The following is a 19064-nucleotide window of genomic DNA, read 5'->3' as shown; positions in this document are numbered from 1 at the left end:
TTTACTGTAATCCCTACATCCTGTTGCAGATCCTTAATCAGCTGGAGCCCAGGTTGGGCCGGACCCTGTGGTGACACTCAGGGCTGTAGGATGGAAAACCTGAAGTGGAGCTTCTGGAGTTGGGGTTGGGGGCTGCTTGGAAGAGGCAGGTGGAGGGGAGGAGAAGAGAACCAGTGCAGGCACAGGATGTGGACAGAGCCCAGAGCCACCACCCACCCGACCCAGGCTGGGGGTGGAGGAGCAGCTGTTGCAGGCTGGGAACCAGGGATATAAGGGGACGAGGAGGGGCCCACGTGGGGCCCCCTGGAGAACACCAGAGTCTGTGGGGGCTGCCCGTGTTGCCTGTTAGCACTATTGAGACAGCTGGCCCTGGAGTCGCTCAGCTAGTGAGCAAGGGCTCCAGCCGGGAAACAGCAGAGAGGGGACCCTGGGTGCTGTGGATTCCAGGGGTCTACACCGACCAGGGCCTAAGTGCAAGGCGGGAAGAGCTCCTGCCTTGCTGGGAGCTCTGCTTCCTGAGGAGGGCTAAGGCAGGGGACCAGAACTGTCCTGTTGGGGACCTGGGCAGCCAAGGGGACTAGGCTCCTCTGGGGAGCAGCAGGGGCCCCTGAGCAAGAAAGCAGGCTCCTAGGATCAGCCTTTCCTTCAGCCAGGAGCAGCCGGCCCTGGTCGTCCAGCCTGGCTCCGCAGTCCCTGCATGAGTCAGGGGAAGGGTTGGGGGCACAGGGGAATGTACTCCTTCTGGACCTTAACTCCATCCCCTCCCCCCAGGAGCAGTGGCAGAGCAGGATGGGGGGAAATGCCCAGGCCAGAGACAGCCACGGAGCTCAGGCCAGCAGTGGGCTGGCTGGCAGCGGGCGGGCAGACGGGCGTCTGTCCTGCCAGGGGCCCAGGCTGGCTATGCAGACAGCCTCTTTTCTATATGGAAATGAAGAATTTAGGCTAATGGAGCTCAACCATCTCTAATTTTGCGATGGCAGGAGGATTTTGATTGAAAGTAATTAAGCAAGCTAGCTGTAAAATTAATTAAAGCAAAAGGGGGGGATTTTTTATTGGATTGGATAGCGATATAGCGTCTGTCAGGCGGGGGACGGATGGGGGTGACCTGAATCCTCTGCCCTCCCCCCTCCCACTCGGGACGTTTATGTCACTTTAATCTCCTTACAGCGGCTGCTGTGCATTTGTTTGAAATAATCAAGGAAATATGGTCAGAAATTGTCAGCTTTCAGATCTAATTTACCTGACGGCCCCTGCGCGAGCCGGCGCGGCCCAGGGAGTGAGCGTGCGTGAGCAGGCGGGGGAGCCTGAGTGGGCACAGAGGACACCAGGCTCTCCAGCCCCCTCCCCAGCCCCAGGCCCCCTCCCAGGGCAAAGGGAGGGGCTCCCCAGGCCTGCGGGCACCTCCTGGGACAGGCCCCCGCCCCACCCACCTGCTGCCTCCTCCTCGAGCTGTAACCAGCTTTGGGTTTAGGGCTATAAGATCAGGGAGGTGACGGTAATTCCTTACTCCAGATGGCTGACAACTGCTAAACCCCTCCACCAGGGCCACAGTTTTAAAAATACTCCTAAATTAGTCCCCTCATGTCGTTGGCGGCCTTAGCAAGGGGATTGTGGAGATGGGCTGTAGGGAGGGTGGGGTGGCAGCGTCAACCATTGCACCCCTCTGCCACCTGCTGCCGTCCCTACCTTCTCTCCCGGGGCTGCCTCTCTCCCAGGCCCTTCGTCTAACCCCAGAATGGTGCCTTGCCCTGTTTTCCCCTTCACAGCACAGCTCACAAGTTCTGGGGGTCTCAGTCTCTGCAAGAAGAAGGTCCCCTCCCTCCAACACACATGCTCCCGCCCTGCGCCCAGGCAGGCTCTCCCTCATATGGCCACCCACCCACATGTCCTGCCCCTTTTCCAGGGGGTAAGCCAGGCTGCAGAGCCCTCTTGTGCTTCCCTTGGGTTGCTTGGAGCCTGAACTTCAGGCCCTGCACCCTGGGAAGTGTTGGTTCAGAGACATTTGGGGTCCTTGCCCAGGTGGGCCAGTGTGGGGTTGAAGCTTTTCCAGCAGGGAACCCTCGTGGGGTTTGGGGCCAGTGGGCCCTGGAGCAATCTGCAAGGGCTACAGAAAGTTCCCCTTTAAAGCACAAATGTGTAGCAGTTTGATCTGCTGGTCATGAGAGGGCCCAGGTTGGGGGTTGAGGCTCCGGATTTGTCTGGTCCTGACGGGTTAGGGACATGGGTTTCTGACAAGTCTCTCAACCTCCTGGGCCTCAGTTCCCTTCCAGTTCTAATGTTCTATGCAAGTCTGGGACAACCTGTGCTCTGATCACTACCACCCTTGGGAGCTCCTTGTCTGGCCAGAGCTCCTTGCCGTGCCGCTGGGACCGGGAGAAGGTGAAGGGTTCTAGAAACAGAGTGGACTAGGATGAGCGCCCTGCTCCGTTTGCCCATGTTACAGCACGCCTGTTAGAAGCCCTCTGTCCCCACCTGCTCTCCTTCCGCCAGTCCTTATCCTAACCCTGAGTGTGTCTCCCCGTTCCCACTCCAGCTTTGGTGCTGGGTGACTCGGGGTGGGGGGGCCTCCTCCAGCAACAAGGAGGGTTGAGCCCCTGACTTCCTTCCGAGCAGAGCAGCTAGGGGATTGGGAAGCATCGCCTGCCCCCTTCTTGAGCTCTCTGTGCCTGACCCCCCCACTCTCTGCACCTGTGAGTCACTCATCTTGGGGAAGGGGGTGGAGCCCCAAAGCCCTCTGCCCAGGAAAGGGGGAGGAGAGCCTTTCACCTACTGGCTCTTTTCCACGTCTTAAGGGCAAAGTTCTTCGTGCCTAGAGCCCAGGCACCCAGACGTCATTTGGGCACAGCACTCCCCTGGCTGTGCCTGCAGGAACTTGGTGAGAGGCAGGGGCATGGCCAGGCACCATGGGGGCCAGCCAGAGTCCCTGCCCTTTGTGCCCGCCATGTGCCCAGGAACCAGATCCCAGGAGACACAGGGCTAAAAGAGCATGTCTGGCCACAGCCCAGCGCCTCACCTCCACGTGTGGCTGTCAGCTGCTCACGTCAGCCCCCGCAGCTGGGATGTGGAGGAATGAGCCTGGGAGCCAGTGCCAGGGACCCAGCGGGGCCGCTCTCCCTGGGCCAGGGGCCAGTCTCTGGGCACGATCTGGTCCACGCTGCTGCTGGTGGGCACCAAGGTGGAGAGCGGCTACAGCAGAACTCAGATGCCCAGGCAGGTCTGGGCAGGTTGGTGCACGGAGGCACAGGGAGGTGGAGAAGGCCAAGAGAAGGGTAAAGAGTGCTCTTAAGGTCCTCATGGTGTCCCCAAGTTGGCCCTTCGCTCTGCCCTGGTGGGAAGAACCTGAATTGGGGGTGCTGTACCCAAAACCACTCTGGGAATGAATCCTGTGCAGTGAGGAGAGAGCCGTGTGCGGTGGCTTCTCTCAGAAGGACAGGCGTTGGTAGTGGGCAGGCAAGGGCCACAAGACTGGCCACGGGCTCTGAGATTGTAAGGTCAGAGAAAGAGCCCCCCACAACATAGCCCAGAACAGCCCAAGGAGTCTGGGAGAGGGATGAAGTGAGGGCATTTGGGGGCTGGTAAGTCCGAGGCCCACCCAGCAGTACCTGGTACCTATCACCTGGCTGCCGTTTGAGGACACACATGCATTGTGGCCTCCGAGTGCTCCCGCCCACCCTTCCTCCTCGGCTCCCAAGGCTTTAAGAAGAAGCAGAGCGTGCTGGCCTTGTCCAGGTGGAGCCCCTCCTCTTTCCGGGGCTTCTCTCTGGCTCCCTGCCATCCCCTATAGCCAGGTGTCTGAGCCTCTAGGTGGAGCTTGTGGAGGGAGAACCAGAGAGGGTGAAGGATGACTGGCTGGGCCTTGGACCAGCCCTCCAGGCCCGGCTCCCTGAGACCTTTTGTGAGTGAGGTCTCCCACCAGCGGGGGCCCACCCTGGCCTAGCCAGCCCCCTGCTTTCTCCCTTTACATGGGGCCCAGCGTGCTCGGGGCTGGCTAATCTCCCCGCCGCCGCGAGCAGAGACCGAGTCCTTACTCATGCTTCGTAGTGGCCAGTAGCTTCAGGAGAATTCTCAGGGGTATATGGTGCCCCAGCCACAGGAGCCAGGAGAGGTACCTGGCCGACTGGGAGAGGAGCCCAGAGTGGCTGGGGTCCAGCCTCAGAAATCCTTAACGGCAGGGTCTGGCGATGGCCACGGTGCTCCCCCAGCCAGGGCCGTGCGGGCGTTGGCTGGATGTGACCGAGGCACCGGGCTCCCGGAAGTGCCCGGGGCCACGCTGGGCTCTGGCAGGGCAAAGCCTCAGCCACCCGGCTCGGTGGTTTCCTGCCGGCGTCAGGCCTTCTCTCCTGCTCATGAGGCACCCACCCCACTCCTCCAGATCCTGGGGGTGGGGGGTGCGGCTGGTGGCCCCGCACAGCCCCGCGTGAACCTCCCAGGCCCTTCTTCCCCTCCCTCCGGTCTGGCCGCACTTCCTCACCCTTCAGGCCTGAAGCCTCCCTGGCCCAGTCCCGGCCGCGTCCTCCGTCCCCCCTGGCTTCACAGTCGCATTTTGCTGCCAGCACAGGGCACTGAGAAACTGCTGGCACTGCCAAAAACCCTGTGTGCGCTACGACTCCCCAAACATCCCTTTATTTTTATTGTTCTGTTAATTACTGTTTAAACTTTAATAAGTCACTTCGTCAGGAGGGGGGACCTGCCGTGAGCTTTTCTGTGCAAACATGGGCCCGGGAGTGACTCGGGTGTAATATAACCCTTTATGCGATGTGGGAATGTTTAGATAGTAACAGAAACTTGTTATTTTAATGATAGTTGGGGGGAGATCTGAACACAGAAGGGAAGGAGGGTGGGCTCCCCTTGGGTCCCCACCGAGGGCTGGGGTGGCCTGGCGCAGCAGGGGTGCTCCCTTGCTGCTGCCACCAAGGACGCCGAGGGGCCCTTCCTGGACTGCCAAGGGTCAAGCTCACCCGGAGGGAGGGAGGCATCCCAAGAGATGCTCCGGGACTCGAGAGCGGGAGGGCGTTTGGGTCTCAGTAGCCTAGACAGCTAAGGGCCCCAGGAGAAACCAGAGTTTTGGGGGTTGGGAGAAGCAGGAAGACCCAGATTTCCTAGATCTCAGGGAGGCTGGACTCTCTGCCCTGCCTGCATCAGCCCCCAGGTCCGGGAGGGAGCAGCCCTTCGCCCTCCCGAGGCAGGGACCCTGACCGCAGTCACCAGCCAGTAGAAGGGCAGGCCCCACGTGCTCCATGGTTCTGTGTCAGACATGTCACTCGACGCCATCCTTTCAACAGGCTCATTTCAGATGAGGACACTGAGGCTACCAGAGCAGAGACCAGACTTAAAGTGGCAAGCTTTAAGAGGAGGACCAAGTTTCTAATGTCAGTTTGTCTGATCTGGTGCTGCCAAAGTCCCGGTCCCCGAGTGTGGATGGTATGGGAGGGCCAGGCACTGTCCCGCGATGGCAAGGCAGGGAAAGGCTCCAGGCACTGTGCTGGGAACCTGGATCATCTCCCTCAGCCCTTGGACAGGGCTCACCCCTTGGGCCCCTCCTCCCACTCCCCATCTGGAGGAACGGCTGCAGGTGAAGGGGACATGGACGTAAGGGTTGTCCCCAAGCCTGGGCATAGAACAGTTGTCCTCTTCCTCATAAGACCTGGCTCCATCTCAGGGAGTTGAGGCTCAGGCTCAGGGAGGGGGTGATGGTGGCCAGGCCGCCCCCCTCGCTCTGGTGTCCCCCATCCTCTACACCCAGAGGCACTCCTGTCCCAGACCCCCTTCTAGAGCAGTGGTACCTGGAGAGGGAGCATTTTTCCAGCATCCGTGGGTCTCCTGCTGGGGCGTGAGGACATCTGGGCCTGGTTTCCTACTTTGTCTTCATTCAGTCCCTCCCTCTGTCCTTCCATCCATCTATCTATCCATCCACAGAGCTGAGCTTCTGCTCTGTGCTGGCACTGGGCGGCAAAACGGCACGAGCTCCATGCTTGCCCTGGAGGGCCCATGCCTGGTGAGGCTAGTGAAGGGGTGTGGGGGGAGAGCACAACAAGGGGGACTGTCCCCTGGCCTGCCCAGGTGCTCTTGGCCAGCCAAGGCAGAGATCCTTGCCCTCCCTCCGCTCTCTCCCCTCCCTCTGCGGGCTGCCCCCACAAGGGCCCCCTCCCCAGCCCTCCAGTGGGCAGGGCCAGAGGTTCAGGGCCCAGGCTCCCTGGAGCTGGAGGCAAGAGCCCCCCAGATGGCAGCGGTGTGGGTCACGAATCGCTGAGGTTTTCCTTTTCTGAGCAGCGCGTTTCCCTAAATTGTCTTTGACTGCGTGCATGGGTAATGAAAGTTTATGCCCTTGTTAGAAGGACAGGCGGCCAGTTCTAGTGAGAACTGGGGCTGTCTCCCTGCCAGCCCCCCCGCAGCCCCCCTCCCCAGCAGGAGAGGGAGCAGGAGGAGCACAAGTGTGTGTGTGTGCCCGTGTGCCCCGCACACACACACTCACCCCCCTCCCTGGTGGATAAGAAGGCTGTTAGGGGAAGGGAGAGGGGACAGGGAAAAAAAGAAAAAAAAATTTCCATATTTGTGTAAGTTGCTTTAAAAGCATTTTATCATGTCATAAAAAAGGGAAAGTACTCTCAGAAATTGATCCTCTCCGCCAGCCCATTGGACAGAAGGACGTTGAGATGTTAATGGCCATCCTGCTCCAGGGTGGCTTATTAAAAAATTTATACATAAATGCTTAAAATTGCATAAATTATTAAAAAAAAACCAACAAAGTAAGCAATTTGAATTCCCTCTTTTCCTCCCCTTCGCTTGGTCCCCCTTCTGCGACCCCCCTTTTCTGGCCCCTCGGCGTGGTCCTCCCGTTCCCGGGTCCCCCCCACCCCCCTCCTCGGGGCTCCCCTCCTGCTTCTTCCCCTTCCCACCGCACCCCCAGCACCGTCCGCCCTGCCCTCCTCTGGGCTTTCCCAGCCTCACCCACAAATTAACGGAACAGCCGGCCCACCACCGAACACTCACAGGCACACGCACTAATAAAAACACCACTAATAATGCCCCAAATCGCGAAATTAAATATTAAGGCCAGAGGAGGCGGACGTGGAGCGGAGCCGCTGCCACCGTAGCCGAACTTGGAGCTGATGAGTGTGTCTCTCACAGGCGTGGAATGTCACCCACACATCCCGGAGACTGGAGTGGGGAGTTTTATGATGGTTTTTCATTGATTTGTTTCCCCAGCGCAGCTGCCGACCTCTATTGAGGGACAAACATAATCAGCACTGACGCAAATTAGATGGTTATTCGTTTTGAAAATTGACAGAAAAACAATAAAAAAGATGAAATGCTCCCAAATCAATAGATATAATGAAATTCAAATAATCCGAGAGATGAGGTCTCCATGGCAACTGATAATGTGGAAAAGAAAACAATTTAATAAAGGACAGACACACTTTGAAAACAGATTGGGCCCAGGGAGGGGGGCGGGCTGGCGGGCGGAGGGCTGGAGCGGGCTGGCGAGTGAAGGATCACTGTCCGTCAAGCCCCCCCGCCATAATTAAGCGAGGCTTTCGGCCCCAGAAAGTGCAGATTCAGGTTTTAATACACAAAATTATTTCAGGAGCAGTGAATCGGAAAGTCGTTTGTAATGACCTTCCTGAGAGGCCCGGGCGCGGGGCATGTTGGAGGCTGGGCGGCCGGGCCGGCTGAGTTATGGCATATTTGTGTTTTTATAGTGCGGAGGGGAGGGGGTGGGGGGAGGGGGGGAGAAGGTTAAACAGTATTTACAGCTCAGTTGTTTTCAGAGAGGAAAGAGAAATAGAGTTCACGGGAGATGCAGCGGGCAGGCGGGTGGGTGAGCCCGGAGGCCTCTGGGGCGAGGTGGGAGAGGTGGGCCCCGGGCGGGCCTTCCCCCCTCAGGCCGCCTTGCCTGGCCTTGGGCATCCGCAGAGGAGGCCACGAGAGGCCTCTCCCACTCCGCTGCCTGGTGTGGCCCAGCTCGTGGGTCCTTGCGGGTCCAGGTCCTCTCCAGGGATGGGGGTGGGCGCCTGTGTCCAAGCTGCCTGCGCATCCGGCAGCACCTACTGGAGTAAGAAGGTGGGGCATCCCTGTGGACAGGTGGCTCTGAGCGCTCACTGAGCCTTGCCACCCTCCGAGGCGGCTGGTCAGTCCTTCGGATGGTGCCACACTTCTTGAGTCCTGTGCTGTGTCGCCCGACTGGCAGGACTGGCAAGACGAGGGACCACTGCGTGCCTCCCTGCTGCTTTCCTTGGCTCCACCTCCCCGCTGAGCGCTTACCTTGGGCACACAGAAGGGGAGAGCTCGGTCCTTTGGGTTTGCAGAAGCAGGGGCCACAGAGAGTGGAGGGGACCAAGCGGAGCCCCTCCCTGGCCCTCCAGAGCCCCTTCCCCAGGCAGGGCATCTCAGGCGCGAGCGCCCAGCCCTGGGGGGGGGGCCCATTGGAGGCTCCCCGCCCTTGGGCTCTGACTCCCTTTTCGGCTGCAGGAGCCCTGTTTATGCTCTGTTATCATGACCACACGCGGCACGGCTGGTTTCCGGGCCGCTCTGCACATGCACGTGTGACTTCTAATACGATCGTACAAGTACGGAGACGCCCGAGTGTGTGTGCGCGTGCACGGTCTGTGTGTGCGCTGTGTGTGTGTTTTAAATCTCCCCTGGGTGGTAGCTCTTTTTTTCTCCCCTTCCTGTTTGGCTGTGACCTGGGGGAGATTGATAGCCGGCCTGTGCGGTGGATGCTAGCAGTTCCTCTGATTTATAGAGTTACTTACGCTAAGTGAGGCCACTTAGACGTGTCTGGATAGTAAACCTTTTAACTGGACTAAAAAATCATAATAAATAAATAAACAAACAAAGGGGGGCAAGTAGGGCCCGGTGGCCAGGGCCCCCCCACTTCCCGTCTTAGCGCTGTTGGGGACCAAGGGACCTGGCTGAGAGCCCTGGGGAGCAGTGGCCACTGCTCCCACCCGCAGAAGCTGGGCAGCCCTTCTGTTCTGAGCTGGGAGCGGGCTCAGGCCCAAGAGAGGAGGACACCCTCTCCTAGGGGACAGGTGCTGGGCGGGGGAGGGAGTCACAGCTGGAGAAGATAGAAGATAGGGGAGCGAACTGTGCTGGCAGTTGGGGCGAGGAGAGAGGTGGGAGGGATGGTCAGGGAGCTTGGGGGGGGCAGGGGATGGGGCACCTGTCTCTAGGGGGACCTTTCCTGGCTCCCCAGCCTCGCTGCCCCCGTGGGCACCTGGACTTTTCGCCACAGCGATTGCACTTGTAATTACGTGAACGTCTGCCTCCTCGTCTAAATTTGAGCTTGCTGGGATGGCAGGAAACAGGACAGTCTGTCTTGCTCACTTCGTATCCTGAGGTTAAGCCCAGGGCCTGGCCTATAGAGGCAGCTCAGAGGGGGTGTTGAACAAACATAGACACATCCCCCCAAAACTGGGGCTTGTAGCCCATCAAGTTCAAGTTCTTAGGGATGACAGGGTGGAGGTTCCAAAATCGCCACCACCCCAATTGGGAGGCTGTGGGAGGCGTGTGTGGGGTGTTAGACCGTGACCTTAGACATCTGAGCCCCGTGGGAGTCCAGTTCCAGCACTGACCCTGGGTGACTGTGGGCAGTTACCATTCTCACCAGGCTCTGCTTCCTCATCTGGAGAGGGGGGACAGGTCAAGGCCTCATGGGGATGTTGTGGGGAGGGGGGGGTCACTGAAGCGACACCATGAAGTGCCCAGTGCGGTCTCTGGCACAAGGGAGGTAATTCGGAGGGCGCCAGCTGCCCTCTCACTCTGGGCTGTGGGACAGGGCAACCACCAGTGGCCTGGCAGTGTCTGTGGCCCCTGAGCCGCCTGGCCGCAGGCAGGTGGGCCCTGGAGCATCCTCACCCCAGGGGACGGGTGCCTGGCCCCTGCCTCCCCACCTCCTGATATACAGCGGGCATTAGGCTGCCCAAAGGGGACACTGCATCCTTAGGAAGAAATATGTCCTCATTTTTCTTAAACACCGTTTCCACTGAGTGAAATGTTTAGAAGGGACGCACAGGGAGAACTTTATTTCCTACCAGGGAGTTCAGAGCCACCAGGCAGAGCCCATAAAGCACTGGGAGCCTGGTAGCTGACAGGCTGCCCGGCCCCGAAACACATTACTCACGAGTGGGGGGGGGGCTGCCAGGCCTGCCCAGCCCCCAGGGACTGCCCCCCCCCACATGGCAGGACAAGCAACTTGGAGACCCAGGCAGTGGGCACTGGGCACTGGAGCTTCTCATCCCCTTGAACAGGGGCTGCGCAGGTCAAGGGAGGGCCTGGCCCCAACATGGCCAGGAGGTGGAGCCGTTCAAGCCACCCCAACCCCTTAGTCCCCAGAGATCAGGGCCCAGGGGCCCAGGTGCAGCTACAGGAGCCCCCCTGTCTCCCGCATAACTGGCAGGAGCCCTGGCCTCCTCAGCCTTTGGAGGGAGTGATGAGATTCCTGCCATAACGGGCCCTTCTCCCGAGGCCCTCCCTTCATTTGATTTCTGAAGCTGGCTGATTTGAATATTTATAAATATCAGTAAATTATTTATTGTAGCAATCTGCTGCACCATTTTACCCATTGCAGTTAACACTTTAGGGGGCTCCGTGTTATGGGAACCGGGAGTGGGGGTGAGGAGGAGAGGGGGGAGAGAGGCCTGGGACTTCCTACAGCCCACCCAAGAGCCTGAACTGGGGCCGTGGTGGCCGCTCCAGGGCCTTGCTGAGCCCGGGACCTTTGTGAGCCCAGGCTCTGGGGTGTCTTCGTGGCTCAGGATCAGTTGCCTCTTCTATCAGATGCGCTGATGGCAGCCCCTGCCTCGCTGGGTCATCGTGAGCGTATCATGAGATAGTACCCAGAAATGTACGTGGAAGGTCCGGTTTCTGCCCCACCGGCCTGCCACCAGTATCTATACAGCTCAGAGAGAGAGCTGCTTACAGGTGGCCTGGTGGAGTTTGGAGCCCCGGGAGAGAAGGTTCAGACCGTGGGAGCTGATGAGGGGGGTGTTTGTTGCTGAGTGGGCAGCCTGCCCGCGGCCAGGCCCCCCAGGCTCTCTGGTCTCTCCTCTCTCTCGTGGACCGTGTGAGGTTTCCACGTCTTGGGATCTTGTGCCTAGATGTGCACCACACCTGCTTGCTTGTCCCCCCCAGGGTTCAGCTGCCTTTTCTCAGGTCCTTGCTTTCCAGAACCCTCCCACCTTGCTGTCCTGTGGCCCTTTCATGGGGCGAGAGCTGCCCAGGGCCCTGAGCTAGCCAGGGGGAGAGCCAGGCTGTGCCCTGGTGCTGGGCCACCTCCTGAAGCTCACCCCACGGGGCCAGGGCCGCGGGGCCGGGGGGCTAGAGGCTGGAAGAGCCTCTGAGCTTGCTGTCTGCGTGCAGGCCCTGGCTGCTCCTTCCCCCCGGGGCCTGATGGGGCCCACCTCAGCTGCCTCGCCCCTTGCCTCCTTTCTGGAGCCCGTCCCTGAGTAAGCAGTGCAGGAGTCCCCTGCCTTCCCACCCTCTGGCCCAAGCCTGCCTCCTGGGCAGTATTGTTCCCAGAGGAAGTGTCCAGTGTAAATAGAGCAGCGGGCAGGCTGGTGGCGGGAAGGAGATGAAAGGGGCAGTGACAAGGCCGGGGACGGATGGCTTCCTCCCATTGAGGCCTGGCCACGGCGTTTATATTTTAGGGAAGAAAGTCGGGGGAATGTTTACATGGACAGGAGCCTGGGGTCAGACCACGAGGGGGGTAGTCTGTATGTCCCAGGGCCCTGATGGAGGGGGAGGGGAGAAGGGCTCCGCGGAATGGGCCGGAAGGCGGATGGGCAGGCAACTTGGACCTTAGCTCTTTCATACTCCCTACCACTGCCCTAGCCTCTGCCTCCTGCCCTGCACCCCAGGCCCACACGCCTTCTCCACCTCTACCCCTGGGACCAGCAGTAGAGTCAGAGGGAGGGCAACATCTGGAAGGCAGGTGGGCTGGGGCAGAGCAGCGGCTGGAGGGCAGGTGTGGGGGTGGAGGCGGAGCAAAGGGGCCTGTGGGCTGGGGGTGGGCCCTGGGTGCACAGCTGCGGCGCAGCTGGTGGGGGCCCAGGAGGGACCCAGCCAGGCACACGGCCGAGACCAGGGGCGGGTGGGCTGGACTGGGTGGGCCCAAGTGCCGGGAGGCTCCAGGATGGGTGGGAGCCCAGGGAGGGGGTGTCACCAGCAGCAAGGGCAGCCCTGGGAGCCTCTGCTTCCCTCTTCCCTGGGATAAATATTTATAGATCCATTTGCTGTCTGCCATACACACTTGGCTGCGTACCTCCTGGTAAAAATAGAGCAGGCTCCCCTGCTCCCCCCTTCCCTTCCCCACCAGGGCAGGGGACAGAGGGGGCCAGGTGAGGCCTGCTGCCTGTAGTTCTGTTGGAGGAAACTTGGTGTCGTGCAGCCTGGCGGCCGGCCCAGCAGTTGGGTGGGATGGCGTGACTAGGGGACCCATCGCTGCACTTTGAGGAGGAACCCATGTCAGTGCTTGGAGACTTGGGTGGAGGCAGCACAGACTTGGAGGTGTGGGTCAACTTGGGCAGAGCGGGCCCCTGGGCTGGGCAAGGGTGGGGCCCGGCAGAGCCAGGGCCCCAGGACCGGGAAGACTGGTGTGAGCCAAGCAGAGCCTTCGCTGGCAGTGCGCTGCCTGGACTGGGCTAGGTCGCCGGGCCGCTGGGCCAAGTGAGGCCATGTGCACTGGCAGGCGGCTTCAGGGCAGGTCTGGGGCATCGTACAGCCGCCCGTGTGCAACAGCCCGGTCTCATCGCGGGGCAGGGTCCCCGGGCAGGCCCAAGTGTCATCATCCTGTCTGAGCATGCCTCTCAGGGGGCTTCGAGGTGTGGGGGTTTTTAGGGTGTTGACCCGTTATAGGGAAGCTCCTTCCTCCCACGGCCCTGGGAGCAGAGCCCCTGCCTCAGCTTCTGACCGCTATAGGTGGGGACTCAGACATGTGCATTCCTCCACTGAGGGACACACGAGGGAGCCCTGCCACTGAGAGGCCCCAGTGGGGTCGCCTGTGCCCAAAACCAATGTGAGCTGAGCCTCTCTGCCGAGCCCACCACGGGGTCTGGCATGCAACAGGAGCTGACTAAATGGATGGATGGAAAGGTGGACAGACAGACAGATATGCCGAGATGTATATGTGTATCCACCCTTGGCCTTTGTGGCAGGGCCCACGTTGTGTGGTGAGGGGACTTGCCGTGCACCATCCCCCCACTCCCACCCCGGACCCTGGGTGACCCGTTCAGCAGCCATGAGGGAGGTGGCGAGACCTCGGGCAGCCTGAGTTAGAGTTTCCATCGGGCCGTCACGTGCAGGGCTTCGGCACTGTGACTGCAGCTTTTGGGCTCTCTGTTGGGGATCTGAAGAATCCCGACCCCATCCAGCTGTGGCTCCTCCGGGCTGGGAAGTGGGCTTCCCGGAATCAGCCAGGCCTTCGAGGGCCACAGGAGCCGGCCGAGAAGGCACAGTGAGATCCCAGACAGGGATGAGCACTTCTCAGGGGGACTATGAGGAGCTCTGCCCTTGAATGGCCCTCACTGAGGCTTGGGGAAAGGAAATGGCCAGAAAATTCGAGCGGGTCTGTGAAGGGGAGGGGAGAGAGGAAAAACAGAGGCCTTCGGAGGGCCCTGGGTGGCTAGGAGAGAAGGAAGAGATCTCGGGGCTCTCCAGGGAGCAGAGGTAGGAGTCTGGTGGGCCCCAGGGACCAGGTCTGGCTGAGGCGGTGCCAGGGATGAGATGCTCAGGTCGAGAAGGGTGCCAGCCCCCGTGGCTGGGACAGGAAGGCAAGAGTGGGTGCTGGCTGCTCCCTGGCCCTCTGCGGTCACCTCCCTGTGTGTAGGCCACGGGGGGGGGGGGATCAGATGCTCACAGGTAGTCAGGCTGCTGTCACTTGCCGGAGTCACCCAATGACCAGCCCCTAAGCCAGCGCGCGTGCCTCAGTATCCTTGCGTGTCAGAGCACACACCCCCTCCTCCAGCTGGGGTCATGTGTGGCCTCTCTCTCAGAAGAGGAATTTAGGGCCAAACGAGTAGGAAATGCTTCCAGGAACCAGGTGCTGAGAAGCCCACCCCGGGTGTCCGCACATCACCCATTCGTATGCTCATTTACAAACAAGCCCTCCTTGACTGCCCGGTACAGGGTACAGGCCCTTGCGCTGGGCGAGCTGGGCCCCTGGGGCTCACGGTCTGGTGAGGGGCCCGAAGCCCCGCCAGCCAGCCTGGGGACAGCGCGAGGAAGGCGCTATTGGGAAGACCTAGGGCCTGGGGGCTGCCGAGGTGGGGGGCTGAGCCTGGCACGCGCCCACCTCTGACCTCTCCGTCCGCCCCGCAGCTGAAAGCACCCGGTGCACCGACCCGCCCGCAGGCAAGCCGGCGATGGCGGCCAAGCGCAAAGGCGGCCTGAAGCTCAACGCCATCTGCGCCAAGCTGAGCCGCCAGGTGGTGGTGGAGAAGGGGGCGGAGGCGGGCCCCCCGGCCGAGGGCAGCCTGCTGCGGCCACGGGACCGAGAGGCTGGCGTGGCCCGGGGTGCCCGCAGCGAGGAAGACAAGAGGCGGGCGGTGATCGAGAAGTGGGTCAACGGCGAGTACAGCGAGGAGCCCGCGCCTGTGCCCAGCCTGGGGCGGATCGGCCGCGAGGGCCTGGAGCTGCCCCCCGAGGGCGTGTACATGGTACAGCCCCAGGGCTGCAGCGATGAGGAAGACCATGGCGATGAGCCCCCCAAGGATGGCAGCGGTGTCGCAGAGGAGAAGGAGCCTGATGGCACAGCCTCCAAGGATGACAGCGGCCCCGGTGCCAAGCAGGCTTCAGGTAGGTGTCTGAGCCCCGGACAGACAGACGGATGGATGGATGACATGACCTCATGGGGGGGGGCAGAGGGGAAGGAGTGGGGGATCCACGGAGCCTGCCCGCTTCCCCCACACATGCTCCACTTACCGGTACCTCATTGAGTCCCGCCAGTTCTCCTGATGTGGGGGCCTGGGGCCAAGGTAGTGGCAAGAACAGGGGACACTTGCTCGGGCTGGGAGGGGAGCTTCCCAGTGTGAGCCGGGCTGGGGGCGGCTACGAGCACCGCGGGTCTGATGGCTGTGGGGGTGCGGGACGGAGGACAGACTGTGGGACTGTCTCTCCACACCTGCATCAGAGGAGCCTGGGGGAGCAGGGCTGGTCAGCCCCAGAAACCACAGGAGCAGAGCTCCAGGATAGGCCTGCTCTCCCACCCTCCCCTGCCCCCTCTCGGAAGCCTTCCCCTCACCAGGGACACTGGCTGTCCCAGGCAGGACCTCTCAGGGGTGAGGCCCCGGGCCGCAGGATGGCCCCACCTGGCCCAGCCCGCATATCCCATTATACCCACCTGCCCAGGACGTGCTCCTCTGGCTGACCTCTTTCCCATGCACGAGATGGCTAAGGCCCGGCTTTTCTGCTGTCTCAGAGCAGCCCGGAGCTCCTTCCCCTCCCGGGGGGGAGGGCCTGCAGTTTCCGGTGAAGGGGGTTACCACCACTAGGATGGAACCCCAGGTCTGGGGTCTTTTCTCCAGCTCCCAGCCTCCTTCTCAGGCCTGTGCCTGGTGCCCTGAGCCTCCCCTGCCTGCTCCCCGATCCCCTTCCCCCTGCATCGAGGGGCGCATCTCCTCCCTGTGCGGGGAGCCCTGCGCAGCCACATAATTATGCATATAAGATATAAACAGAGCTGTTTAATTATCCTTCGCCACATCAGTGACAGAGTAATTAACAAACATTGCAAGATCAATGAGGAAAAGTGTGACCTTCAGTTTCCTCTGATAGGAAAAGCCCTTGCCGTTCCCAGACACAAGGTGATTGTGCTGAGCCAGAGGAGAGGGAGGGACAGGGACAAGGGCCGCTGTCCCATCGGGGCCCCAGCCCCTCCCAGGCCCAGCTTTGCCCTGACTCCTGCCTTCTCTCACCCCAAGTGGAGAGCCTGGACCATAGGGGGCAGGGCTGGAACTGCTAGTGGTCTCATGACCCAGGCATTGCTCCTCTGGTTGGAGGCCCCGTGGGACCTGCTTAGCCCGGGACACCAGAGAGAAGCAGCTGGAGCCCTAGCTGCCCACTGGGCTCGGCCACTTTCTCTGGGCCTGGGGGCTCGGGAATGTAGGCCTCTGGGCTGCCCCAGACCCCCGCCGGGCCCCCTCCCTCTGCTAAGCTGCCTGCCCTTCAAAGCCTTCTGTCTCTCTGCCATATATAGTGAGGGCTCAGCTCCCTCCTGCTATTTTTAGCCCCTTTCCCTGGTCCCTGAACCACTGAATCCAGCAGCCAGAGCCCACTCCTCCCAGGCTGCGCCCCCCACCCCACATAGCCTGAGGTCAGGACAGTGGCCCACAGGCCACCCCGCCCCAGGGAACAGCCATCTGTTGGCTCCTGGAGTCACTCTGCCCGCCTTGGGGGGTGCCATGTGCTGCCTATGACTGTCCTTCTCCCGCAGACCCGGTAGGTGGGGATGTGGGTTGGGAAGTGACCCCCATCAGCCACCTGCTGGGGTCCTGGGCCTCCCCTTCTTCAGCCCCGCCTTCCCTTGCTGCGCTGTTAGTTCTCCCAGCCTGGCGTCCCGCTGCTCTGAGTGTGCCCAGCTTTGCTGGCTCAGGTGGGAACAGAGAGGACCTGTGTGTCCCTGAGGCCCATGTGGGTCTCACCCTCCTATGTGCCCCCACCCAAATCAGGGCATAGCACATAGTAGGTGTTTAGCGAGTCTCTGCACGGAAACAAGTCAGGGTGTGTGCGCCGGGAAGTCACACGTGGGCTGTGGTGGAAGGTCGTGTGTGCGGAGGCGGGTTTCCACAGGAGAAGCCCAGGCAGAATGGGATCAGCTTGTCTCCGTCATCAGGAGACTCATCCTGTGAGATGCATGCAGGAGTTGGGGAGGTTTGTGTCCACGTGCGGGTGTGTTTGTGGAGCTGGGCAGGTAGCTGGGTGTGTGTGTGTGAGCACATGTGCACATGTGTTTGCTCAGGTCCCTGTGGAGAAGTTGCACCGGGGATCTCAGTGTGCCTGCACTGGGCACAGGGGGGGCCCACAGATGGGCTGCAGCCAGTCTGCTGCCAGGGCTGGCAGGGCCAACCTCTCGGGCCCTGCCTCTCCTCAGGGTGACCGCCCTCACACAAGCACGAGGATTGACCGGGGGGGTGGGGGGAGCGGGGTCATAGGGCTCCCCACGTCATCAGTCTTCACTGGGGCAAGGAGCCCTGAGTGAGTCTGAGTAAACACATCGGCAGAGCCCCTGCCCCCCACTCCGTCCTGTTGTCTGGGACCCTCAGGCACTGGGGGGCCGGTGGGGAGCCAAGAGGCCAGCTCCTGGGGAGGCTGGGGGCACGCCCTCCACCTCCCAGGGATGCAGGGCTGTGTGTCCACTTCTGGGGGTCAGGGAGAGTCTTCTAGGTGGGCTCGGCCAGTCCCGCCCCAACCCTATTCCCAGTGGCTCCCTCAGCTCCTGGGGTCCCTCCTGACTTCCCGGCCGCTACCCCACATCCGTACCTGTCCCCAGCCCCCGTGTCACCCCACCCCGAGGAGGCAGGTTGGGATCTGGCCTTACTTCCAGTAAAGTGACTTCTCTTTCATATTAGGCCAAGGCGAGAGAGAGGAGACATTTATGAAACTTTGTTTAATGTACTGAAAAGCCATCGGCCAGAACATTTAGGAAATTGATTTTCCTGGCATTGATGAACTCGTTTTATTTTACCCCGGTATTAATTACTTTTTTTTTAAACAAATTAATTTAAGAGTCGTAAAACCTAACAAGTGAGCCAAATGTCCATAGATCATGTCGTGCTCCGCCCCCTCCCCACGCCAGCCTCCTCCCTCTTTGGGTGGGGGCTCGTGGGGAGGGGTGCCCCCCATGCCTTGGCCACCGTGCTCCCTCCCAGAGGTGACTGGGCTCCCCCCGCACTGCAGGAGAGGCCTCCTCGCTCCGGGACTACGCGGCTTCTACCATGACTGAGTTCCTCGGCATGTTTGGCTATGATGACCAGAACACGAGGGACGAGCTAGCCAGGAAGATCAGCTTCGAGAAGCTGCACCCGGGCTCCACCCCCGAAGTGGCCACCTCCTCCATGCTGCCCGCCTCCGAGGACGCCCTCAGCAAGCGGGCACGCTTCTCCAAATACGAGGAGTACATCCGCAAGCTCAAGGCCGGCGAGCAGCTCTCCTGGCCGGCCCACAGCACCAAGGCCGAGGAGCGGGCGGGCAAGGAGGTGGCGGGGCCCCTGCCCGGCCTGCGGCTGCCCAGCAGCACAGCTCACCTGGAGACCAAGGCCACCATCCTGCCCCTGCCCTCACACAGCAGTGTCCCCATGCAGGGCCTGGTGGCCCGCGCCTCCAAGTATGACTTCTTCATCCAGAAACTGAAGACAGGCGAGAACCTGCGGCCCCAGAACGGTAGCACCTACAAGAAGCCATCCAAGTACGACCTGGAGAATGTCAAATACCTCCATCTCTTCAAACCTGGGGAGGGCAGCCCCGACATGGGCGGGGCCATTGCCTTCAAGACGGGCAAGGTGGGGCGCCCCTCCAAGTACGACGTCCGGGCCATCCAGAAGCCGGGCCCCCCCAAGGTTCCGCCCACCCCCAGCCTGGCTCCTGCGCCCCTCCCCAGCGTGCCCAGTGCTCCCAGTGCCCCTGGGCCAGGACCTGAGCCACCTGCCTCCCTGCCCTTCAACACTCCCGAGTACCTGAAGTCGACCTTCTCCAAAACAGACTCCATCACCACGGGGACCGTCTCCACTGTCAAGTAAGGCACCCCCATCCTGAGCTCGGGAGTAGAGTAGCTGGGAGCCCCACTCCTCTGCCTCTGAAGCCCATGCTTGTGCACGCATCCACTCATACCTTGGGCACATCCACCGCGCACCCTGGGGCACGCTCAGGTTCTCATACACGTGCTTGCACGCACACACACTCACGTACTCACACAATTGCTCATGCCCGGTGCATGGGATGGACATCTTACAGTGTGCGCACTTGCTCTCATGTGTGCTCACTTGCTCTCACGTGTGCTCATCTGCTAACACGCACACCGGGGACTACTGTGACCCCCGCTTTCCCAGTGACAGGCTTTCTCTGCCTCAGAGGCA

At 61.1% G+C, this 19064-nt stretch overlaps 1 protein-coding gene across 1 annotated transcript in view; it reads left to right on the top strand.

The window, feature by feature from the left end:
• CASZ1 (castor zinc finger 1) overlaps positions 1 to 19064 on the top strand; it is a 138035-nt gene that overhangs the window by 107136 nt on the left and 11835 nt on the right. Inside the window, exons 5-6 of the mRNA XM_034671191.1 lie at positions 14317 to 14793; positions 17890 to 18724. Coding sequence (XP_034527082.1) covers positions 14317 to 14793; positions 17890 to 18724 — 1312 coding nt within the window. The remainder of the gene's footprint in view (positions 1 to 14316; positions 14794 to 17889; positions 18725 to 19064) is intronic.

Source organism: Ailuropoda melanoleuca, chromosome 11, assembly GCF_002007445.2.
Source record: "Ailuropoda melanoleuca isolate Jingjing chromosome 11, ASM200744v2, whole genome shotgun sequence".
Taxonomy (NCBI): domain Eukaryota; kingdom Metazoa; phylum Chordata; class Mammalia; order Carnivora; family Ursidae; genus Ailuropoda; species Ailuropoda melanoleuca.
Note: the sequence above shows the minus strand (reverse complement) of the source record. Positions and strands in the feature narration are given on the sequence as shown.